This window comes from Scylla paramamosain, chromosome 17, assembly GCF_035594125.1.
Source record: "Scylla paramamosain isolate STU-SP2022 chromosome 17, ASM3559412v1, whole genome shotgun sequence".
NCBI classification, from domain to species: domain Eukaryota; kingdom Metazoa; phylum Arthropoda; class Malacostraca; order Decapoda; family Portunidae; genus Scylla; species Scylla paramamosain.
The window spans coordinates 5,829,506-5,855,811 of NC_087167.1; the positions used below are offsets into that span (position 1 = coordinate 5,829,506).

Genomic DNA, 26,306 nt, shown 5'->3' on the forward strand with positions numbered 1-26,306 from the left:
CTTAACTAGTTAATCTTATCAATAACGGCTCCTCATGGATCAGCTAGATTATGCATATATGGCACAACATGTGTGTGGTGGTTCTGTTTTGGGGATCGTGCTTGGTCATGTTACAGGGATGTGATTCGTATTGCACAACATCACAAATTCTAAGTCCGTGTTGTTAAGGCTCACTTGGAGGGATACAATGTAATGTGTGTGTTAGTATGTTGGTATGCAGGTACTGTGACTGCATCACGTCACCACAGTAACTATTCTTGTGGCAGGTATTTTATTCACCACTGTATTACTGACTAATATTTCTGTTGCACTGGATATAAATTAATTGTCATATTAATATGCAATCAAATAAGGCTTTATGCATGACACATTTATACTGTACATAGTGCCACTAATTCAAATAGCCTAAGCAATTTGAAATTAGTCCACATGTCCTCCATAAGGCTATGAAAGGCAGCAGGGGGGTTGCCGCATCAGTTCTACTTTCGTCACGGAGTCAGGCAGGTGCACGGATTCCAATTTGGGTCTACTCAACTTTTTTGCATCACAATGGGATACCCAGGGATCTGTACATCTTAATTTTGTGAGTACTTCCAAATCATTTCTGTTAGTGTGGTGTGCTGGCATAATATTAGGTTAGTGTCCATAAGGGGGTGAAAGGGGAGCAAACCACCCCTGGCTAGTTTAGGTTAGGTAATGTTAGGTTCAGTTCAGTTAGATAATGTCAGGTTAAGTTAGTTTAGGTTAGAATCCTTAAGGGGGGATGTCCAGGAGGGGAAACTGTCCCCCCCAACTACTTTAAGTTAGACTGGGTAATGTTAGGCTAGGTTAAGTAATGTAATGCTAGGTTAAGTAATGTTAGGTTAGGTAATGCTAGGTTAGATTAGGTTAGGTAATGTTGGGTTAGTCCCTATGGGTGGTCAGCTAGTTTAGATTAGGTTAGGTTAGTGTGGGAGGTGGGAGTTCGATATTCCCTTTGTTGACTTTTTAAGGTTTTTTCTCCCCCAAAAATTGTGTTTTTCTCCTTAAACTTTTAAAGTTTCCCAAATTTAACCTATTTTGGCGTTCCCACCCTAAAACCCCGCTTTCCCACCATATCTCCAAGCTATCCCTGGAGAGAGGCGTGATTAGAATAGAGGCAGCCACCATTGGTAAGATTTACCCCTTAGCTTACAAGTCAATGCGACCGAGTGGACTTGAAATCTTTCAAGAATATGACTTAATTTCTTGGCAAAAACATTTTTTTTTTTTTCATATGATCTACACAGTGGAGATCAGAAGTGAAATTAATGGATTGGATGATATTGAGACCTAGTCTCAATATTATCCCTGCAAGGTCTCACCACCACACCCTCACCCTCATCTTTAAGACACTTATTAAGAATCCCTCCCCTAGCCAGTTTGCACCGAGAGATGACTGTCCACTTTCGCCTAACACTAAGGAGGTCAGTGATCTGTCTCCATTTTCTGGCTTACCAGTGACACTAAGGAAACCCAGGGTGTTCTTGAGCCGTTATGGATGATCAATGAGGTAAATTTGAGCGATACAAATCGAGTAAAAAGCATATAGACACCACCACCACCTCTGAATGACAACACTGCTTCGGTCAGACACCGGTAGGGAGCTCCGCCTTGGCAACGGTACGTCATTTACATCACAGTTTATTTCGTACATTTTTGCAAATCACTATTTTGTCACACTATTCTATAACATTATTCTATCACAGCTATTTCGTTCCTCTGCGAGTCATTATTTTATCACACCATTCTATCACGCTATTCTATTACTATTCTATCACACTATAATATCATAACTTATGCATTTCGTTCCTCTGGCAAGACACTATTCTTTTTTTTTCATTTTCTTATCTTAAATTGCCAAAATCTATTATTATGCAATTTTGTATCGTCGACTAAAATTTATTCGACAATACAAAATAAAACATTCAAAATTTGTGCGAATGTTTTATTTCTAGTATTTTCAAGTACAGTCCAATGGAAGTTTGGATTGGAAGTTTTTGAGGCACTGAACAGTACAGTAGAGGAATTACACTTTGAAACTCTCTTCCCCCTCTCTTCCGTCATGGCCGCCATACACTGGGTTTACTTCAGTTCTCCCGAGACATAACAGAGTGTGAACATTGCCTCTCTACTCAGCGATGAGGATAGAGATTGTGCTCTTGGAACCATCGCTGTGCCATACATCGCAGCAGAACTAGAGAAACCTCAGCGACAAAGAAAAACATGGGTCAGAGAGTGGCTAAAGAAGAAAAGTTAATTGTTTCATGATTACCTACTAAATGAACTGAAAATTGATCCAGCCTTCATGGATTCTGCAATTTCCTTTATTGTTTTCTGGAAACAACCCCTGCTGTCGTTTATTTATTAATTATTTATTTATTCTTTTTTTTTTTTTTTATCAGCAACAGTCTCGAGTGGCCGTTGCATCTTTTTCTTGTAATTTCTCCTATAAAAAAATGCCATATGCTGCATTCCTTTTATCTTTGTCGTTATAATCTTTACTTTTTACCTTCCATAGACAAGCTGTGCTTTATATGTGTCAATGAAATCGGCCCAAAATTCTTCTCTGGGGACATCGCCGTCATCTTCATGCTATGAATGTTGCTTCAATTGCTTAAAAAAAAAAAAAAAAAGTACAACAGTATGGGGTCCATAATATAACAGGCTCTAGTAGAAGTTACTGTTTTTCAGAGGTGTTTTAATCCAACATATTTTTTTTTTTTTTTTTAAGAATTAGGGGAAAAAAAAAAAAAAAACATAAGAACTCCCCTATCTATCTCTGTGACCTTTGAAAAATAGTCCCCGTGGAAGCCTGCTGAGGTCTTAAGAATACAGTCCGTGCATATTGGGAGGCAAAGTCGGTTAACAAGCCTCAAACACCATATTTCGTTGCATTGAAGATAAATGAATAATTGTGAGTCAGCGTGTGTGGATGGGAGGTCTTGTGGGTTTTGTCTTGCAGTTTGAGTCCACTGATGTTGCAGACTTTGCTGTCCCTGTTTTTATTCATTGCCTTTATGTGAATACTGTACTTCGGATATGCTGTTGTGCCAGCCTAATGAAACCACTATCAAAGGTTAGAATATATTCAGAATCTGGGGACATATTCATGAAAAGTAATAATTGTATTATCATTATTATTATCATTATTATTATTATTATTATTGATGTTGTTGTTGTTGTTGTTGTTGTTGTTGTTGTTGTTGCTGCTGCTGATGCTGATGCTGCTGCTATTGTTTTTGTTATTATCATTATGATGATAATGGCGATGGTGATGATGATCACAACAACAACAATAACAACAACAACACCTATAATAATTATAATAATAAAACACCATAATAATTAACATATATTGTAAAGTGAAATTATTTATTCTTACATGGTCTTGCTTCAGACACCTTTTGTTCTATTATTCCTTTCTTTATATTTTTTTTCCTTTCGTATTTTTTTCTTTTCATTTCATCCATCTATTCTTATAAATGGGAGAAAAGGAGGGAGGTACATGATAGTAAAGGAGGAAAGGAGGAAAACACAGGATGCCCGGTGTTGAGGGGGGATGTAAATTTAGACATGTTTAAAGATAATAAGGACATTTCAGCTTATAAGGGGGATTATAAGTAGGCGACATAAAAAAAAAAAAAACTTTCTTATATTTTCTGTATTTTTTTTCCACTTTCTTGGTATATGCAACATTGTGATAAAAAAATGTTTAGGATATGCAATCGTCATGAAATTCTGCGGTTTTATGCGCCGCGGTACAGGTATGATAGTTTTTTTTTTTTCCTCTTTTTTCATATTTTTCTTAAGTATGCTTTTTTTTTCTTTGGCCTCCTATGAAAATCTATGTTTCTCTCTCTCTACGTACAACATGAGAGAACGAAAATTCTAGCTATAACTAATATTTCTTAAATTTATATGCAATATTTTTTTTTTTTTTCGTAAATCCAACAAATAAGCAATATATCTGCATCAGATATCTTTTGCATTAATATCTTATTTATTTCAAACAGTGGAATACTGGTTTTTACTTTGAAATATGGCGAAATATAATAAAATTCTTGTACTGACCCTAATCCCATCCCCGGCTAACTCAAGCATGAAATCATGGATCGCTCTAGCCCTATGTACAGAAAATAATCAGAGTAACTAAAGGAAACTCTGTCTGTTTTTTTTCCATATTTCTTGATGTATATATCCTGTGAATTTCAAGTCCTGAGCTGCAATAGGTAAAGTTCACTAACTCCTTCAACTTTATCGCTCGATTCCTCAAAATGACGGATTTGCAGTATAAAAATGATCTTCTCCGTTGTTATTCCTGTTACATAAATATGGGCTATTGCAGCTTATGAAAGTATGAGAGAAGAATAATTACTACCCTCTGAATTGTTATTTGAAGTTAATTTTTATTTTTTTTTGGCAAATATTTAAAAATCTAAATTTTTCATTTTTTCATCATACTTAAAAAAAAATCTTTTACTATTGTATAAAAAAAATAGAGGATAGGATTTATTCTCCTGTCCTTTTTGATTAAAATGCTTTTTGAATGAAAGAAATTGATCAATAAATAAAAGAGGAGATACAAGTTGAATAAAAGCAATTTAACATGGGATTCGTGACTTTACAATCTTCCCCATATGGATTTTTTTTTCCCAGGAATAACAAGGACAGCTTGATAGGTATATACAATAAGGGAAGTTGCAGAGTGGCACGTGAGGGAATCCATGCACTCACCACCTGGGGTATATGCGTGGTGACAGCTGCGAGAGGGCTTGGAGTCTCCTTAGTTATATCGACTACACAGATTTCTGCAGGAGTCCCCTGTAACGCATCGGCCACGAACGAAATCGAAAATTTGATTATCGTCGCATTGAAAGTGGTTGTTCGCCTCCGGCGGCCCCACCTTCTCGCAGATGTAGAAAGAGCGGCAGTCATTAGGGTCAGGTGCCTGTACCACATCAGGGTAACAAAACGGTGTGCATAGCTCGCTGCAGCACTTGTCTGGGTCAATCTGGCAGAACTCGCCATCAAAGTACGGCGTGTCAGGCGGACATTGATACGAGCCGATATAGTTTCCGCCCATACACACCTTATACACAGTGCAGTTAAAGGGATCGGAGATGATGTCAACACTGGTGGTACACGTGATGTGGCATGGAGGTAAGACGCAGCTAGGTATGCAGTTGCCGCCACTTACACACTCTCCTATCAGTGGATCAAAGTGGTTGTTATTCCCACACGGTAAAGAGGCGTCGGAAGGTATTTCGCCTGCCATACATATGTAATATTTGTGACAGTCCTTTGGGTCTCCTGTTTTTTCGCCTGGCTGCTTCCCACTGCAGTCCGGCTCGCAGATCGCCAGCGCCCAGGGAAGAAGGCATCCCTGTTGGGTAGAAAGAGAGAGAGAAATGTTGTACCTCTATGTTTTGTGAGGCGAAGTATAAATATATGGTTAGGAAAGACACTTGTTTTGTCACTGGTGCTACATGACTGTTGACGCGTTGTGTGACGGTTACTGTGCGTGTGATTGTCACCGTGTGCACGTGTGTGTGTGTGTGTGTGTGTGTGTGTGTGTGTGTGTGGAAGAGAGAGACTGGTACTGTGAGTGACTGGTGCTATACAATACAATAAATGACTGCAGTTACTGTATGTGACTGGGACTGTGTGAATGGCGAGAGAGAGAGAGAGAGAGAGAGAGAGAGAGAGAGAGAGAGAGAGAGAGAGAGAGAGAGAGAGAGAGAGAGAGAGAGAGAGAGATTAATGTTTAGGAGAGCTGCTTACCAGCAAAGCCACCGTCAGAAGAAACTTTGACATGACGCAGGTGAAATCTTGTTTGACGATGGTGCTGAAGAAGTCGCTGATGGAGGTTTGGCAGCGAGGCAGAATACGTCCAGGCCGCTCCTCTCCCTCCTTTTATGCCCCACGTCTTATCTATAGTGAGGGTGCTGTGAAGGGCGGAAATGCATCTTTTGGGAAATGAGGGGATGTACGTCGTTCACCTGTCTGGGAACCGAGCAGGTGGTGTGTGTGTGTGTGTGTGTGTGTGTGTGTGTGTGTGTGTGTGTAGCTTCCCCATGCATTTTTTTTTTTTTTTTTTTTGATTGGGGAGAAAGCTTCCTCAGTCCCTAAAACCAAAATTGAATTGAAAAAAAAAAGAAAACATAGATGTTTACTGATTAAAATAGTAAAGCATATGGCAGGTGAGGACGCCACTGTGTCTAAACATCCTGCCTAAATCACACGTCCCTTAACTGATGGTGAGTCTGTAAAGCGTATTCCTTCCAGACTCTGAACATTCATTTTGACATTTCCTTTTGTGCCACCAGTGTTTATCCGACCACCACTCCGGCTGTCGTGCTGTGGCAGTCTCTTAATGTGATAACTTTTCTCAGGTGTTACGCACTAAGCCAGGAAACTAAGAAGGAACTTACGGCTCAAGAATTTAAAATATAAGAACATGAGAAAATATCGGAAGCTGCAAGAAGCCATCAGGCCCACATGTGACAGTCCCTGCATGAAACTTTTTATGTAAGATGGATTCTGGCCTAGGACAACAGAACATTACATCTATACATCATCAAAAAAAAAAAAAAAAAACCGCCTAATGAAGGTGCTATTCCCAACAGAGCATAGTAAAAAAAAAAGATTATCCAAAATATGAGAAGTGTCTTGAAACCTCCTTCTTGAAACAATTAAATTCAGAGGCGAGATGAAACACAGAAGCAGGTAGGGAGTTCGAGAGTTTACCAGTAAAAAGAATGGATCGATAATGCTGGTTAACTCTTGCATTAGGGAAGCGGATATAGTAGGGATGAGTAGAAAGCCTTGTGCATGCATGTGGCACCGCTGGAGAGGGGAGGAGGTTTGCAGTTAACAAGATCAGGAGAACAGTTAGCGTGAAAGTACCGATAGAAAATAGCAAGAAATGCAACACTGCAGCGAAGAGAGAGAGAGAGAGAGAGAGAGAGAGAGAGAGAGAGAGAGAGAGAGAGAGAGAGAGAGAGAGAGAGAGAGAGAGAGGCTGAAAACAGTGAGTTAGAGGAGAGTAGTTGATGACACGAAATGCTTTTGATTCCTCCCTGTTCAGGAGAGCACTGTGAGTGAAACCCCACCGTCTTATTTTCACTATCATCCTTTTTTAACTTCAAAGAAGGTGTTTTTGCCATCTGCAGTTTTGTATTGCCAGAATGAATACACAGTATGTAAGCACAGTACCATCCTCTATCGACAAAATCTTAAAACGACTGCACTGCCCTCTATCGGTGGATTTTGTAAAGTAAGTGTTAGGTCTTGTCATCCCTTGTTGCTGTTGTTGTTATTTTATTATTATTATTATTATTATTATTATTATTATTATTATTATTATTACTATTATCATCATCATCATCATCATCATCATCATTATTTTTGCATCACTACTACCTGGAGTAAAGATAAAGACACGCGGTACCCAAGTTTAATTCCTTCTCTGTCCACGCGAGATTATTGAAAAAAATAATAAATAAATAAGTCTCGTCCCATCACAGGGTGTCGTCTTGGTGGCTGGGGAGTGGGTTAGTTCAGAATGTGATGTTGGGTAGGAGGGGGAGGCGGGGGACCCACGATGATGACGTGACTTGAGTATATTTTAAAGGGCTACGCTGTGTCCAACACATTCGCATGACGCCAAGACGTGAAGTCTTGAACAGGATTAAAAGAGTATAAGGTTGGTCCGTATCTGACTGAAAACTGGGCTACCTGGCACATGACGTAGACTGAATGCTCTCGGCGGGGCTCAAGAGCAGCAGATTTGAAGTCAGTCTGCCCTTGACCCAATCAACGTGGAGAGCAGAGGAACTCGATGCACTCCGCGGGCTCCAATAGCTTCATGCACAGTGTATGGTTGCAAATCTAGTCAGAAACTAAAGGAAGATCAGCGTATGCTTTTTAATTCTGGTCTTGAGGAGCACGTGTCAGACTCGTGGTCTCCAACGCCATCCTAATGGAGACAGCTACACCTCACACAATCCGATTTGTGCGCACGGCTGACAGTTTTCAAACACTATACACCTCTTGCTGGAGGAGGAGGCTGGCTATTCAGTGAAAACCCTTGCGATCTGAGCGGGGTGCTAAGTGACATACGAAGTCATCAGTGAGATTCGCAACAATGTTTGTGTGTGTGTGTGTGTGTGTGTGTGTGTGTGTGTGTGTGTGTGTGTGTGTGTGTGTGTGTGTGTGTGTGTGTGTGTGTGTGTGTGTGTGTGTGTGTTGCACGACACGTCACACTGACATATCTACCTGTCCTTGCTATGACGTATGTGTCCACCTACTGTTCCTCCTTTTTCCCAAAGCCCCCTTATTCTCTCTCTCTCTCTCTCTCTCTCTCTCTCTCTCTCTCTCTCTCTCTCTCTCTCTCTCTCTCTCTCTCTCTCTCTCTCTCTCTCTCTCTCTCTCTCTCTCTCTCTCTCTTATATATATATATATATATATATATATATATATATATATATATATATATATATATATATATATATATATATATATATATATATATATATATATATATATATATACTCGTATATATATATATATATATATATATATATATATATATATATATATATATATATATATATATATATATATATATATATATATATATATATATATATATATATATTACACATGTGTGTGTGTGTGTGTGTGTTAACTATCATCTCAAAATGGTCTCTCCACCTCCATTCCTTCCTCTCTCGCTCTCCGTGTTTTGTAATCTATTTACCCTGAAGACTGAAATAATTGCTGGTTGAAGAATTCTTTTTTTCCTCGTGTGTATATTAATTTGTACGTGTGTGATTACTGTCGATGCGTTGCAGCTGTTTATCTCGCACGTTCCATATCTCTTGACTAATTTTTGTTGTTGTTATCCTTTGTTCCGCTGTTCTCTTAGTTATTGTTACTACAGCACTACGGAAATAGACAGCTGTAGAACATTAAACTGTTGCAAGCGTGTGATGGGTATTCTCTTCTGTTCGTTTTAACTTCACGTAAGCATGCTCAGACTAAAGCTCTGAACCGCCGCCAGCTGATGGGATATAATTATGAGAAATCTGATAACAGCTTGGTATTCCTGAGAACTCAGTATGTAGGACGCCATCAGGGGTTCTTAATAGGAAGTATGATGTATATATCATTTCGGCATTAAACAGAAACATGAGATAAGATTTATAATATAAAACGTCATTTAATTTAATTATTTACTTTTAATTATGAGAGTAGATGATTTGTGTGTGTGTGTAACAATGACTGCGGGAAATCGTGCATTCTGTGTCGTCTCCGCCAATACGTTTCCTCCTCCACAAGGGCTTTATCCGTCCATGTATAGAGTACATTACTACTTCGCATAATGGAGAGATTCAGCTCCTAGGCCCTCCTAAAGAAAGTGGAGCCTAATTCGCCTCATCGATTCTTCTCTAACAGACTGTCTTGATTCTGCCGTACATGTTGCATATCTTACTATCTTCTACCGTCATTTCCATGGTTAATGTTATTCCGAACTTGCCAATTGCATGCCTCCGTCTCCCGCTGCATTGCTGCACAGGAGTTTCTATTTATGCTCATCCCTATTCTTTCCAACTTACTTATGTAAAAAAATAACCAATTTCTGTATTTCCTCCTGTCTGGGACATGGAATGCCAAGATTCCTCAGAAAGTAAGTGGGTTATCTTGCTCCTATTTTCTTTCTGGGGACAACATATGAGCGTTATTTATCTACTTTTTTATTCAATCTTTTTCCATTAGCAGCCCTCCCTGAAACATAAAAGAAAAAAAAGAAAGAAAACTCTTTGCATACTAAGAACACATCGAGACAAGTTTGATATGCTCCTCCCTATAATAGTCTTAAGTAATAGGTATTTAAAGAAATGGGTATTTTGTCTAGTACACCATTGATTTGCCTGAGTTATGCTGCATCAACAGTGACTCTCAAAAAATGTTCAGTCGTTAATTTGATTTAATTTAGTGGTGTGAAGCTATATATTAAAATACGGTCACATTGAGTTAAATGTATCATCAATGGATGAGATAACATAAGTGGGTCATGTTTAAATTCAAGGTTATTTAATTGACGTGTACCCATTTACTTTCATGTTTGTGTTCACGCTTCAGAGTGTTATTGATGCTGTGAGGCCATGGCCCTGTATAGATAATGTGGCATTATCGGCAACAAGTAGGAAATTCGGTTGATAAGAGCTGTACAGCGGGGAACGCGTCTCAACTGTATGACTTAACCAGGGAACAGAAAGTCTCGTTTCCCTTTATTCTGATCCGTTGGTCATCATTATTGTTTATTATCTCACTTATATTTCCTTTTATCGTTACTCTATGCTTTTTTATTGGGTGGGGGGATCGTTTCATTAATTTATTTGATTTTTATTCATATTTTCTTTCATTGGACATCATTTCATTGCCTAACACGCACACTGAATGTTTGAAGTGCTTCGTTGCTCTGTCCATCTACAGAACACTATTATTATTATTATTATTATTATTATTATTATTATTATTATTATTATTATTATTATTATTATCATTATTATTATTATGTTTATTATTATTATTATTATTATTATTATTATTATTATTATTACCAGTAAAACACCTCGATAGACGACTGACGAGCGAAGCGGTCAGTAACCTAAAATAACCTAACTTAACCTAAAGTAAAATAACCTAAAATAACCTAACCTAAAATAACTTATTCATTTATATATAACAGTAAAATAATGAAAAGGTGGAAGCGAGCCACAAATCGTGAAAGGGGTAATATTCAAATCACTCTAGCTAAAAACTGCGAGGGCGGAATAATTGTGGTATATAATGTTGGGTGGGAAATTTAATTGTGCGTTCAGTGGTATGTTCCTCCTCTTGTTGAGACAAACAAAAGTTGATGAAAATTAAAGTTATTTATGAAATCGCATTTTCGACAGATTTTTTTTTTTTTTCAAGTTACCAATTGAATCACCCCCAATAGAAGAGATGAAAGCCACATCATACTAAACTGATAGAGTTATGCTATCATATGGTGCTAATTTCGGCAGCCTAGTTCATGAAATATCAAACGTTTGAATAGCGGCCGCGACGGGCCGGGAAACCTGGCTAATATTCAAATCACTCTAGCTGAAAACTTTGCGCTGGCTGAATGGTTGAGGTCCTATACCGCTAGATAGGAAATTTCATTGTACGTTCAGTAGTATGTATCGGTTCTCGTTGAGACAAAAAGAAAGTGAAAAATTCCAGAAAAGTGAGGATCACTACAAAATACCATTTTCGACACTCTTACTTTTTGAAGTTAACAACCGACTTCAAACAGAAGAAGAAATGAAAGCTATACAATATAAAACTGATAGAGTTTTGCTGTCATATTGTGCTATTTTCGTTAAGATCAGTCGTTTAGTTCAGAGATATTACCGTTTGAGTAACGTAACGGTCGGGTCGAGCCGGGCTTGGTCGGGCCTGGCCGGGCCGCTCAAAATGTTACTCCAACTTCAATAAAAAAATAAAAAAAAAACCCTTCGCTTTGCTCGTAATTATTATTATTATTATTATTATTATTATTATTATTATTATTATTATTATTATTATTATTATTATTTATCTTATCTTTTTTTTCTGTATTTTCATGTTTTTATTTAGTGCAAGTTAAGTTTTAATTTACTTTCCTCACACATCAAGTTATTATCCTTATTAATTAACTCATTCAGTCTTTTTATTATTTTCCTATTCATATATATATATATATATATATATATATATATATATATATATATATATATATATATATATATATATATATATATATATATATATATATATATATATATATATATATATGTTACAGTCAATACCTGAATCCAGACAATTTGTAAAGTGACTTATTTTTTCAGGCAATTTGTGAACTGCCTGGTTAGGTTAGGTTAGGTTAGGTTAGGTTAGGTTAGGTTAGGTTAGGTTAGGTTAGGTTAGGTTAAGTTAGGTTAGGTTAGGTTAGGTTAGGTTAGGTTAGGTTAAGCCTAACCTAACCTAACCTAACCTAACCTAACCTAACCTAACCTAACCTAACCTAACCTAACCTAACCAGGCAGTTCACAAATTGCCTGAAAAAATAAGTCACTTTACAAATTGTCTGGATTCAGGTATTGACTGTAACATATATATATATATATATATATATATATATATATATATATATATATATATATATATATATATATATATATATATATATATATATATATATATATATATATATATATATATATATATATTAGTCTACATCTATTGCTTTTTTTCGGCTTGTATTAATTCATTAGATTTTAATTGACTTTTTCTTTGAGTGTATCATAAGTTCACTCTTAAAGATAGTCATACTGAGAGGACAAAAAGTTTCAGAATGCCCGTGAAAGTTTAAAGAAGCATCATGAAGCAGCTGCCTCCGAAGACCACACCCACAGCCTTCCTTGGTCTTGGTGGAGCTTTCAGCGCAACGCCGTTCATTATTCCGTGTGGTGAATTAGAATGATAGATATTACAGCACATGGCGTGACTGTATAGCGGGGAACGCACCTCAACTGTGAGTGACTTAACTAAGGAACAGAAAGTCTTGTTTCCCTTTATTCTGATCCGATTTTTTATTTAATTAATTCATTACTTATTTATTTATTTATTTTTTCCACATTTTCTGAACGATTTCTTTAAAACCAAACGCTATTTTCTTCAAGTGCCATGGTCACCTCTTGGGTTTCTCGTCACATTTTCTGTCATGCTCTGCGTTTTCTTCCTGCCTTTTTCTTGCTGCTCTTTCTCTGCCTTCTCTTTCTCTTGCTGTTTCCTTATCTTTTCCTCCTGCTCTCTTCTCATCCTCTCCATCTCTTCCTCCTGTCTTCTTATTCTCTCCATCTCCTGGTGTTTACCTTCTTTCCTCCTACAGCTGTCGCCTCTCTTCTGCTTGCCGCTTCCTTCTTATCCTCTCCTCTTCCTCTTCTCGCCTTATATTCTCTAGCTTCCCCTCTTCCTCTTCCTACCTGATCCTCCCTTTGACACTTTCTATTAATGAAGATCAGACACTTGCTTAGGTCATGCTGATACAGGTTGATATATATATATATATATATATATATATATATATATATATATATATATATATATATATATATATATATATATATATATATATATATATATATATATATATATATTGTATCTTTTTAGGGCAAAGTAATAAGTAGCCATTACGACAATATCAGATCATCAGAATAACAAATAAAACTAATTGCAGTTGATATAAGCGACAGCTTTATCTTTCTGCCAACGGTAAACAAATGTGCCATCCCTCCGGAAAATACAGAATCAAGTACAGTAAGTATATACATTTTTCAAACATTATTTGGGGAGTCCCAAACAACGCAGTTTTTCCTTTACATGGAGGTCCCTTCCCCCTGTATTCGCTGGTGTATTATAAATAAAGGTCGACGGGAACGAAGCGATTGGACTGGGTAAATCTACAAGTTTGGTTATTTTCCTGTTCATGTGTTTTAAATAACATCCTCCTTGCGTTTTCTTCAGCGTGTAAGATTCAATGCAAGAATACTGCTGTCATTAATAGTATACTTACGAATATGACATGGTCACAGTGAGTCATCAAGCACGGCTTCAAATAATGCGGGTTAGCAGAGGGCTGCCGTGCGGGAAACCCCGCGGCTACATCGAGAATATATTATGGAAGAAACACCACTCCCATATTTGTTTCGTAGCTCCTATGATGTATATGAAGGAAAAAAAAATAATGAAAAATTAACAAAATGCAACTTTTATCTTAATGAGGCAAAATCAATTGGTGGTTAGTAAGTGTGCCCAGATTCCCATGAATTTCGGACTCCAATTAATTTTGAATTAAATACAAAAATATTTTTATTTTACAATGTTAAACAATTTCTTTATACAAACTGAAACAATTATTGATTGAAGCCAGGCCAATGAGCGGCAGGGTGACCTAAGGACGGACAGCAGATGAGCTCCGTGTCAGTTCCTCTCACGTCCCGCTGAGCCACTCCACTCACACCCAGGCAAGTCTCCCTCTGGTTTCCTCGAATTTCATCTCTCTTAACACATTTCAGTTGTTCTCCCTGCCAGTGCAACACACTCAAGATACATCTGTTCTCGTAGAACTGGCAGAAGCCAAAAAATAAGAAGCAATTTGGAAAAATTAGGTAAAAGTAGGTTCTCGGCGTGGTAGCAGACGACGCACTCTGCCGGTTTGTATGTGTGACGAAACTATAACAAAAAAATAGTAATATAAGAATGTCTAGTAAGTTACGTCGCATGTGTCATATCGTGTCCTTAATTCGTGATGCCTTGAATGTCTTGTCAAGGGATATTTCATTCACGGTCAGCTCGTTTAGGAGTGAGTGATGGCTATACTGGATGGCGGGGAGGAGAGAGGGGGGGGGGATCACATGGCAAAATAATAGAAAGTGTCCTCACCCTCGGAAAAAAAGAAAAATAAAAAGAAAGAGTTCTCTACATTGTACTGCAGAGGAGGCAGTGAGCTGTGAGTGTTGCGGAAAAGAGATTACTCTAGGGGGAGGAGAGGCTGCAGGAACTACTTAGCCAAGTGTTACGGGGTGTGACGGTTAAATTGTTTAGCCTCACCCCTTTAGCTACTCGCATCATTTTCAGTGAGTGTTTTTATTACGAGGTGAAAACGTCCAGAAAAACTCAGTCACAAAGTGCCGGAAAACTACGACGGAATAGTAATGAGAAATTGCTGCAGTAAACACGTCATCCGGCCTCAGTGTATACTTGTTTTTGGTGTCACGTGTTGAATGGGGAGCATATTCTGAAGAAAGGGACAAGTAGCACTTTCATACCCATAAAATCAATATGATCCTCCTTTGCGTTCTCTCGAGGGGCTTGAGTCCCTCGAGCCCTTGGAGTTGCTGTTATATAACCTCACTTCTGGGTCGGTGCCGTACCCTCACCTCAAGGGCTTTGGCATTGAGTTCAGGCTTTGTTTGTTAATTTTAAACTCTTCTACATGCATAACTTTGTGCGCAAGTTATACAGTCATTGTTTTCCTTGTGGTTGTGTAAGAAATATGATTAAAAGAAAGTGAAACCCATATAACCTGTTATTGATTAAATTACAAGAGCTGTTTCTAGGTAGTGGTGTCACCCTTAAACTCCCTATTTCTCTTATGTAGCTCACAAATTAATACTGTACCAAATCATTAACACTACCTTTGCATTTTTTAAAATTATATTGTTAATACTGATTCATGTAAGTTCAGCACAACACATAATTATGGGTAAAAGTTGAGTATGTCATGTCCATACCTTGCAATACTCTAATGATGGCACAGTTTGTGTGTGCATGATGTCTGTGATGTACACAGGAAATTAAAGCCAATATCACATGTACTATTTACAAAACTGGAGTTGTGCAATGCAGTACTAAAAATTTTGATGTATAACCTATATCCAAACCCCCACAATACTTAGCTTACCCATAATGCTAGAAGAAGCTAGGCCTATGAAATAATATTCTATTTTCTTTTGGAAACCTTACAGTGCCACACCCAAAGACCATGATATTATTGTAAGTCAATTAAGTCAATATGTTTCCAGTTACCACATGGTCTACCTTGCTCTATCCCAGAAAAGATTCCTATTAGCATTGTTGGAGAACAAGGAGTGGAGAATTGTCAGATATTATGATCTGGGAATAATATTGATAAAAAAAAAAGTTTTGGATGGGCATTGCACTTGAAAGTAATGGGTGTGGCAAAAGTGCATTGACAACAAGGTTATCTAGTTTATCACATCCTTATCAGTTCAGGAGAAGAGAAGGCCCTGATAGGAGGGAAGGAAGCCTTAGGTGTGGCAGTGTAGGTACTTTGCCTCCTATTTTTTTCTCTCCTTGTGTGGTTATACTATTAGCGTTCCCCTGTTTTCAGTTATGTATGTTGTGGTCACTGTGGTCACAAGTTGAATAACCTGGTGTCAGTGTTCTCATACTCAGAAGTTAGATATGCTGACTTTCCAGACAAATCCTGATGTTAACTTATTGATTTTAAGCAGATCATAGTTCTTAAGATGGGAAAATTTTTCACATGATGGAAATGAATACATTGTGTTGCCATACTGTTGGTCATGACAGTCTACAGTTATGGTTAGAAGTCTTGGTGTTTGCATGCAGTCTTCCCTCATTCTCAGGTCCTCTGGTAATGCTAAGAATTTATCAGTTATCAGGGTTTGTAAGGAGGTAGTTGGCAAGTCAGAGGACTTTGAACTGAGGGATTATTCAGAAGTCATTAGATATGAGTGCAAAGATTACTCAACTTCTGACTATGACTATACTGTCACTGTATATTTTGTGACAAGTATATTTTGCAATGCAGATCACTGAAGAACATTATAACAGTTGTGTTAAGGGATAGTTCCACTCACTGCTGTTCCATGGATGCCTATCATTTGCTCTAGAGGTTATAAGCAGAACATATGGTATTATAGTCTTACATAGTGCTGGTGTTTATGAAATCCTCTAATGCATTCTCTCTCTCTCTCTCTCTCTCTCTCTCTCTCTCTCTCTCTCTCTCTCTCTCTCTCTCTCTCTCTCTCTCTCTCTCTCTCTCTCTCTCTCTCTCTCTCTCTCTCTCTCTCTCTCTCTCTCTCTCTCTCTCTCTCTCTCTCTCTCTCTCTCTCTCTCTCTCTCTCTCTCTCTTATGTGTAGGAGGGGAGAGAGATTGTTGAATAATTGATTTATAGGTATTTACAGTGTTACAGTGAAGGTCTCATCAGTTTTCTTTGTAAACTTAAATTTTCTGTCTTGAGGTTGTGGCAATATGTCTGCATATTGTTTTAAATTTGAAGGATTTTAATATTATCTTAATTCAGTCTAAAAGAATACTGTATTATCAAGATGAGTTGCTCTTTTCTTATTACACCATCTTAAGATTATACTAATGTAAGATACATTACCTTAGTATTTAATAATGATGTGTTTGCTCCATCAGTATTACCAGGAACTCACTTGTATGTCAGTATTGGATTTGAATGATAAACTTGGGGATTAAGAAAATGTTCCATTTTGTTTGCTGTGATGTATAAAGTGATTTTATTATCAGTAGTTTACTTATTATTTAGGATAAAATTTCATTGAGTCATGGATCTTTGAACCATCTCGCAGGGTGCCTCTGCTTGGCATGATGCTGAGGCTCTTGGCATCTCCTTCACAGAGGAATGCATGCAAATAATACTACTTGTTGGATTTGATCCAAGTGCTAGACAATATATTTGGAAGCTGTTTATATTACTGAATGTAATTTTAGGAAGTAGGGATGAGATGAAATCAATGAAAGAAAACTCAATTGTGCAAAAATTATGTGGATTCTTCAATTTGTAATATAGAGTTTATGTGGAGAGTTGCTAGGGATTATAATTCAATATCATTATTGTACATGTGGTGGATCTTATTTTCATCACTGTTTTTCACATGTCTAGTGATTGTATTGGGATAAGTGCACTCATCTCACAACTTAGAGGACTAGGGTACAAATCTTGAGCAAGTTAGACTTAGAGGACTAGGGTACAAATCTTGAGCAAGTTAGAGATAACTTGGACATTATTTCCTTTCATACTGTAAGCTCCTGCCAAGACACCAGCTTGACATGGATGCTTGCTTAACATGCCCCCATAACTATTGTGGGGAGGTTTTTTTTTCTTGCAGTAGGCTCTTGTAAGCTGGACATGAGTTAGTAGTAAATATATTATAGATATATCAATAGTATTTTTATTATTATTATTATTAGTAGTAGTTTTTGAGAGCACATGATATTACAATGAATTTTTATTTTATCTCAATATCTAATCCTTCCATAGGACACCATGGCCCCCCCAGTATATGCAGATCTTGGAAAGTCTGCCCGGGATGTGTTTGGCAAGGGCTACCACTTTGGAGTACTCAAGCTAGAATGCAAGAGCAAGACCAGCACAGGCGTGGAGATCACTGCAGGAGGCAACAATGCTCTTGAAACTGGCAAGGTGGCCGGCAACCTGGAGACCAAGTACAAAGTCAAGGAGCACGGTGAGTCCAGGAGGTGGATGGGAATGAGTGATGCCTCTAGTTGTGAAATTTTCTGTTCTCCAGACCTAAAAGACAGACTCTTGTATACTAACTCTTATATACTGCCATCAGTAACTGGTGGTTCTAAAAGAAGCATAAATTGAAAATAATTCTGCATTATTGGCAAGTAATGAATAAGATGCATGGTTTATTGATAGCCACATGTTAGCATTCAGAATTACAATGATGTTACTGATATTTGGTTTGTCAGTGTGAATGTGAAAATTTCCAGAATTCTCATCTTTTCTCTGGTCACATTTTCATTGACAAGATGTGCAAAGTCATGGAGCAGGGTAGAGCAGACCAAGGCTTTGTGTAGTATAACAGAAATCAAATAAGATAATTATCGCTGCACAGGGTAGGAAAAGCAACAAGGTAGTGCAATGTATAGTGTACTTGCAGCTAAGAGATCATTGGTTCATATCCCTGGCAGTATGAGGTTGTGAGGTTGTGTCCATCCTGCTGCAGTCCCTTTTCACATAGTAAGGGAATAGATGCAAAACTTGAGCTGAGGAGTTTGGGTCTTTGCTATCCAGCAACCTCGCTGAGATGCCTTTTAGTTTGGTTTGGGGAGATGTTCGTCTTGCATTGGGATTGTACAGGTTGGTGGTGAGAGCAGTGTTAAAGGACATGCTAGTGGATGGTACTTAATTAATGGCAGTGTGATTTAATAGACATGAATTTTGCTTGAAGGTAGTGGTATTGTATGCTGGTTGATTATTGTGTGAAGAGAAGCCAACTCATAACTGTAGTTAAAGCAGTGTAGTTGTAACACTACTATTAACCTCAAACATGTATCAGTGATATGTTTTGACAGACTTAAAAGTAGAGTACTAATGGGAATCAATTTTCACTTGCCTTATAGAGGTAGTAGAGGATTATCATAGTCAAGATTTTCATATACATGTGCTTCTAGGGTTCCCGAAGGTGTCAGGTTTTCAAAGCTAAGTAAATGTTCACCTTTAGTATGTCATTCCAGTAAAAGATGGCTTGCCCTTGCCACCTTCTTGGTGGCATGGAAGGATTCACAGACTGAAACTGTTTTATTTTATTTTTATTGATTTATTGATATTTATTACATTGATAGACTTCAAGAGGTCCCATTAGGCCTTATGCATGTCAGTTGTTCTAACATATCGTAAATGTATGAAATGTTGTTGGAAGTTGTTTATGTAATGACAATGTCTGTAAATTGAAGGAAGTTCTGCTGTACTTATTATATTTATGCTTTAGAAATTCTATCAATTTGACAAGTTGCAGAGACATTTACATTCAGCATTGATGATGTCATGAGATATCTGATCTTATTTGGTGTAAAGGAGGAAATTGATGGATGGAATAGATGGTGAGATGAAACTTGACTGTCCTAATGAAGCAGGAAGAGTGCGAGGAGAAATTAAAAGGGTGTTTAATTGTATTTTATTAGGCATGGGTACAAAGAGCAATGGTAACATCTGCCTTATGTAGGAATATTGGGGATTGCTAAGAGGAAGTGATTGAGGAACATTTTTTAATTATTGTATAGATTGAGAGAGAATGAATAACTGTGAAAGTGAACTGATGTTTCTAATCTGACTGAGCAGATTAGGGTGCTGCAATGGTTTAGTCATGAGAAAATGGAAGAGCAGTTGTAAGACACTTGGATGTTAGACCAGCGTAGAAGAAAAGATGTTTCATCTCCATCACCTTTTAGATATCTAAAGATGTCATTCATCTTAAAGTGTATAATGTTAATATTCAGCATAGTTTACATTGTGCTCCATTATTAAGCATGTTCCTAGTTCAGTAGCACTTGTTGATGTGTTTCAGGTCTAACCTTCACTGAGAAGTGGAACACAGACAACACCCTAAATACTGAGGTTGCCCTGGAAGATAAAGTGGCAAAGGGGCTCAAGCTGGTGCTCAACACCACCTTTGCACCTCAGAGTGGCAAGAAGTCTGGAGTGCTCAAGTCCACCTACAAGACTGATGCCCTCGCCCTCAACCTGGACTCCACACTGGACCTGGGTGGACCTGTGGTCAATGGTGCTGCTGTGGCCAGCTACAGGAACTGGTTGGTAGGCTACCAGATGTCCTTTGATACTGCCAAGTCCAAGCTTACCAAGAACAACTTTGCTGTGGGCTTCACCAATCCCGACTTCATCTTGCACACCTACGCTAACGACGGGGCAGAGTTTGGTGGATCCCTCTTCCACAAGATCAATCCCGAGCTGGAGGGTGCTGTGGACCTGGCCTGGTCTGCTGGCTCCAACACCACACGTTTTTCTATCGGATGCAAGTACGCTCTGGACAAGGATGCAGCTCTGAGGGCCAAGGTTAATAATTCTGCTCAGGTGGGTCTGGGATATCAGCAGAGGGTTAGGGATGGCATCACTCTCACTCTCTCCACCCTTATTGATGGCAAGAACTTCAACCAGGGTGGCCACAAGGTGGGCTTGGCTATGGAGCTGGAGGCTTAGGTGTCATGGGGGAGGCCGGCTTGGGCCTGTTGGGATAAGACTGCTGAGTATTGTTAAGGATGGGAGGCGGGGGGCAGGGCCCGCTAAATTCCAGTAGTGTAAATGAGCACTGTACAGCAACTTTATCCCAGACTTGTACATTTCCCAGGTGTAGGGGTAGCTACATCATTCTTCATTATGTCATCAATAAACTTATCTGATCACCAAATTGTTTTATCTCCTATGCTTGTATGTATGTCTGAACTTTGCTTGTGAGGTGAGATGGATGTGACTGCTCATGAGGAAGAAATAAGCAGATGTGTAATCCTGTTTAGTCACATTGAATTAAATTACCCTACAATGAATGATATTAATGAGAGGATTCCAATCACATGATTGAAAGTATGTTACCTTTCATTAAATATACAGTATGTGACAGAGACCCTTGTTAACCTGCATTATTATTTGAATATTTCATAAAATAACTAAGACTATCACTGAAGTCTATTTTATTTTTGGCCCTAGATAATAATAGAAAGTATGTTTGACAGTAGCAGCTTTTTACATTCCAAGGAAAGATGCTCAGGTTCATTCATCAGAAGTGAAACAACTACAAAGGGCTCTCATATGACACCGCCTTAATTAAAGTGGGACAACTGGTGTTTGCATGCCATGCTGTCACATCAGTTGTATATTATATGAGTTATGAAAGCAAAGATGTGAATATATATATATATTATATATATATATATATATATATATATATATATATATATATATATATATATATATATATATATATATATATATATATATATATATATAGTGATGTATTGAATATCCACATCAGCAGTGAAAAGAATATTAAGCATCCGCATTTTAAACCAACAAAAGATCCGTATCATTATCCGAAACGGCATTTTCAGATAAGTTCAAAAGCTCCGCCGCTGCGAAGGTTGCGGATTTATGTGTGTGTTTTCTTAAATATTGTAGTTTTACAGGATTGAGTCAAGATCCCGTCTTTAAATTTGTCACACTTATTTTTAAAGTTCTGAATGCTCCTCGCACACACAACTTAGACAATGCATTGCATTGACAATATATATATATATATATATATATATATATATATATATATATATATATATATATATATATATATATATATATATATATATATATATATATATATATATCACTACCTTGCCCCTCTATCTTATACAAGTAATGGGAAGGGGGGGGGGTGACAGGGAAGGGGGTTTGAGAAAACGAAAGAGGAAGGGAGAGGAAAGGAACAAGGGTAGAAAGGGACGTATTATGGAGTATAGGGAAGAAGGGAGTTCGTAACGGAGTATGTAAGGAGAGTACTTGGAGCTTATCTCTCTTTTTCTATTTATTTTTCGGTGTGTTGTATGGTTTCACCTCTTACTTCCTAAATTATCTGAGGACTGATAACTTATCCTAAAAAAAAAAGTCTTCACCACCACAATCATAATTTCTGGAGTGGTTACCATCGTCTTGTGATGATCACCTTTCATGTCTATTTACGTACACATATAAGAGCATATTAATATTATGTAGTTGATTATGAGGCCTCAAGTGATATGATGTTTGCCGCCGAGTGTGTCATAGGTTGTGATGTTTTACGTAACGCTTGTCTCGTCGTGACTGTGCTGTGGTGAGATGTGATGGCGGGTAGCGGAAGGGTAGCGGAAGGCTGTCAGAGGTAACGGGTGGCGGGGCGGCGCAGCCCGAGGCGGGTAGCGGTGTGTTCCGGCAGCTGCTTGTTCACGGCGCAGCACGGGACTCGGGAGGAGCGGAGAGATGGAATTACACGGGCCATCCTTACGCAGAAGGTCCCACAGTTGTGGTCGCTCCACTGGGTTGTGTATAACTAACCCAGCACATCTGAAGGGCTAACCAACGCATGTAAGCTAGTGACTCATATAAACTGATCCCACATGGCTAGCAATGACGCTTGTCCTACGAGGAAACAACGAGGCGGCAACGGTATGCACTGTTGAGTCTCCGTTGCGTCCCGCTGCATCATTACTGAGTGACAGTGTAGTTCATCAGCTTCTTCGGTCGTGAGCGGTTGATCGCTCCGCTCCCTCTGTTGCCGGAACGTGAAAAGATCAAGGTGGGAATATATATATATATATATATATATATATATATATATATATATATATATATATATATATATATATATATATATATATATATATATATATATATATATATATGTGTGTGTGTGTGTGTGTGTGTGTGTGTGTGTGTGTGTGTGTGTGTGTGTGTGTGTGTGTGTGTGCATTGTGAGCGACAACAGTGGAACGAGGATATTGGGAACCCTGCTCTTTCGGTATTATTATCCTAAAAATGAGACAATGTGACGTCATCCATGGGATACATAACTTTTTAGATGGATCTCAATCTGTGTGTGTGTGTGTGTGTGTGTGTGTGTGTTTCGCACTCCATAATGTGAAAAATGACCTTCCAGATGAAGTGTGGGAGTGCAGTGGTAGTTACAGTCCTGGTGGTGGTGATGGTGATGGAAGTGGCCATTGAGGCTTGGGGACCGGTGGCTTCATTATCTGAGGCCGGAGAGCGACTACTAACATTGCAGGTGAGGCGAATGATCTGCTTCTTTCCATTTCTAGCTACACTACTGTTTTTCGTTATTGATACTCTTTACTGTTGTAACTACTACTGCTGCTGCTGCTGCTGCTGATGATGATGATGATGATTAACAGCAATTCTAACAGGAACATTTGTGCCTTTGTGTCGGTGGTGCTAACTGGACTCATAGGACCAATGACAAGGTACTCCTTCCCGCCAGGCCAACATGCGGCGGATCCAGCAGGCTAAGGTGCGAGGCAGAGGCGCGTACTCGGCTGCAGCATCTACTTTCAGGTGAGTTTGCAAAAGCTGTAAAAGAAATAAATAAGATAAATAAAGAAATAACGGTAAATAGGTAAATAAATGAATATATATATATATATATATATATATATATATATATATATATATATATATATATATATATATATATATATATATATATATATATATATATATATATATATATATATATATATATATATATATATATATATATATAAGAACATACACCGCAAAACTTAAAGGACTGATATTGTGAACAAGAAATCTTATTAACACTGTAGATGGAAAAGGTGAAGAATAACCCAGTGTATGTTTTTCCTCTGATGTTCACCCGTTACTGAGTCTTATTGCGGTGTTTAGCGATCGCGTTTAGATCTATAAGGATACACATAACTGGTAACCTGTATATTTCGGCTTTAACTTTGTGTTTTGATTGCCATTGTCCTTCTCGAAATTAACACCTTGGTCTCGCTGAATACGACAGGAGCCCAGCGCGAGGGTCTGAGTTTCGGGCGCCCGGCAGTCTGGGTTCTCCTTTTAACAAACAGAGGAACCTCCACAATGCTGTCTGGGAGAGGGTCATGGGACACACGAGGCAGTGAGTTGTAGTAGTAGTAATAGTAGTAGTGGTAGTGTGTAAATACACACATCTCTATCTATCTGTCTGGCTGTCCGTCTGTCTGCTTATCTATCTATATAACCGCCTAGCAGTATGCATCCTTATGTTAAACAAACAGCGGTTGGCATTTCGCCAATGAGCATTCCCTTGCTGTGGTCGCGTTGTGCATAGCCGTGCCACTAAATTTAAGTACAACATAGATTAATATATTAGCACATCAAAGTTCATTGCATTAGGTTGTTGATGAGGCAGGCTCAGTCTCTCAATTCATTGCATTAAATGGGTGGGCATTACGGTGAAAAACACCCACTTTGTGAGGAGATGACGTCCTGCGCCGCTAGTCACTTTCTGCCGTTTCCAGGCTGTCTTTCGGGAGCTTTTCCCTTATCTCTCTCGCTTTCCTGACCTTTGGGGTGATCCTGTTCGACGTGGTGGGAGGCGCCCTGTCCACGAGGAGTGCTGAGGCCAAGGAGACAGTGCTGCCAGGCCTGGGGTTGTTGGGCGATGCACTCAATAACCTCACCGAGGTAGCCCTCAACGCCCTCACCATATACTTGTACAGGTGAGTTAGGACGCCGCCCGTCCTTTCACGGTCTTGGCTCTCGCCGCCCATCTTATGGAACGTCACTCGTCACTGCCCGTAGTCATTGCCACGCCCATTGACTCTCCCCTCGCACGCCCAAAGCATGTGCATAACTGTACCCGTTTATATTTTCTATAAAATCACCAAACGCATAATTTAAAGTCAGTCACTTCCTGCCAAACAATGGAAGAGAGGGAGATCCTCTTTGGTTCAGTATTAGTTAAGATAAGTAAATGTAGTACACCCCCTCCTTTTTTTTTTTATGTTCTCTTATACTTCCTTCTATTTTATTTTTTGTATGAAGAGGGCTGAGGAGTGAGAACAAGTACTGCCACCACGGTTACATCACTCATCCTAGGAGCCATCGCCATGCAGGTTTTCTTCTTAAATTAAAACACACACACACACACACACACACACACACACACACACACACACACACACACACACACACACACACATTGACGTGAGACTTTAAACCGACTCAAATGCATTTAGGTCTTCATGATTAGATCGACTGGTAAAAGATGCAGTGTTTTGTCATTGTTTCGGTTTTCTGCCACTTCTTTAAACACTTATCGTCTCTTATGGCTGGGTTCATATTGGTGGTGGTGGTGGTGGTGGTGGTAGTGTTTTGTGTGTGTGTGTGTGTGTGTGTGTGTGTGTGTGTGTGTGTGCGGAAGGTAAAAGGTAAAAAATATTTTTTCTTAAGTATTACAGGCAGTAAAGCCAGTATTATCTTTCGGAAGATTTATTAATAGATTAACAGGCTTAAAGATAGCTGAAGGAGCAGTCTGACGGCCACCATTCCCTTAGGCTAACGGTCTGAGGTAGGATGTGCTAACGCCCTTTATGTTTCCTTTCGCCACAGGGAGGAGAGCCCGGACTGCAGCGAGCGATTGCTGTGTGAAAGCAGTCAACAGGCGGGACAGCGTGGCCTGCTGGACAGCCTGGCCAACTACTTCACCGGCCTGTTTGTGTCACTGTTCCTCCCCGAGCCGCCGCTCTCCCGCAGCCTGGAGGCCATGCGGGCTGGAAGGAGGAGCGACGACTGTGTGGGGCTTTACCCGCACTGTTCTGTAAACCTCTGAGTGCTGCCTCGCTGTTACGCGTTAGACTGGATCTGTAATGAGGGGCACGGCAGAGTACTGTCCACCCTCGTCAAATGATGGAAGGTTGCGTTGAGGGAAGGACACCAGAGCAGTGCCTTGCCATGTGCACTTGAGAAGCAGAGAGGTTCGTTTGCTGTTGTGGTTTAGTGTAGGAGAAATATCTTTAACGAAACCTAATTATCACAAAAAAGGAACGCAAATTTACATGGCCAAAACGTAACGAAGAAAGATACGCTACATGAATGATGAATTTTTGGCTTTTATCACCCGTGCAACAAATAGCTTCAGATGATTTTAATGAAAACAATCAATTTGTACAAGTTGTGGCTTGTGTGTCTATCATATCTGATTGTAAACAACCGTTGTACACACTCTCTCTCTCTCTCTCTCTCTCTCTCTCTCTCTCTCTCTCTCTCTCTCTCTCGTACTAAAGTTTCGTAACTCAATGAGTGATAATAACTATAGCTTAC

At 38.8% G+C, this 26,306-nt stretch overlaps 2 protein-coding genes across 4 annotated transcripts; both read left to right on the forward strand.

Moving 5' to 3' along the window:
* The first annotated feature begins 14,025 nt into the window (after positions 1-14,025).
* On the forward strand, positions 14,026-20,842 carry LOC135108376 (voltage-dependent anion-selective channel protein 2-like). Of its 2 annotated transcripts, none has more exons than XM_064019309.1 (3): positions 14,026-14,123; positions 17,937-18,141; positions 19,990-20,842. In XM_064019309.1, exons 2-3 carry the CDS (start codon positions 17,943-17,945, stop codon positions 20,637-20,639), a joined length of 849 nt encoding a protein of 282 aa, XP_063875379.1. In that variant the 5' UTR covers positions 14,026-14,123; positions 17,937-17,942; the 3' UTR covers positions 20,640-20,842. The 2 variants fall into 2 exon arrangements, with proteins under 2 accessions (XP_063875379.1, XP_063875380.1); XM_064019310.1 differs by having other exon boundaries at positions 14,111-14,267.
* Positions 20,843-21,820: 978 nt separating this feature from the next.
* Positions 21,821-26,250, forward strand: LOC135108379 (uncharacterized). 2 transcript variants are annotated; one of them, XM_064019321.1, is made up of 6 exons: positions 21,821-22,758; positions 23,119-23,244; positions 23,458-23,531; positions 24,007-24,120; positions 24,503-24,703; positions 25,596-26,250. In XM_064019321.1, the coding sequence occupies exons 2-6, from the start codon at positions 23,119-23,121 to the stop codon at positions 25,813-25,815; spliced, it is 735 nt and encodes a 244-aa protein (XP_063875391.1). In that variant the 5' UTR covers positions 21,821-22,758; the 3' UTR covers positions 25,816-26,250. The 2 variants fall into 2 exon arrangements, with proteins under 2 accessions (XP_063875391.1, XP_063875390.1); XM_064019320.1 differs by lacking the exon at positions 21,821-22,758 and having other exon boundaries at positions 22,897-23,244; positions 25,596-26,247.
* Positions 26,251-26,306: the final 56 nt, after the last annotated feature.

Coding starts and splice junctions, on each gene's coding strand:
- LOC135108379 (XM_064019320.1), top strand. CDS start 23,107: ATGACCTTCCAGATGAAGTGTGGGAGTGCAGTGGTAGTTACAGTCCTG. Junction 24,121..24,502: donor GTCATGGGACACACGAGGCA/GTGAGTTGTAGT, acceptor TGCCGTTTCCAG/GCTGTCTTTCGGGAGCTTTT. Junction 24,704..25,595: donor CTCACCATATACTTGTACAG/GTGAGTTAGGAC, acceptor CTTTCGCCACAG/GGAGGAGAGCCCGGACTGCA.
- LOC135108376 (XM_064019309.1), top strand. CDS start 17,943: ATGGCCCCCCCAGTATATGCAGATCTTGGAAAGTCTGCCCGGGATGTG. Junction 18,142..19,989: donor GTACAAAGTCAAGGAGCACG/GTGAGTCCAGGA, acceptor GATGTGTTTCAG/GTCTAACCTTCACTGAGAAG.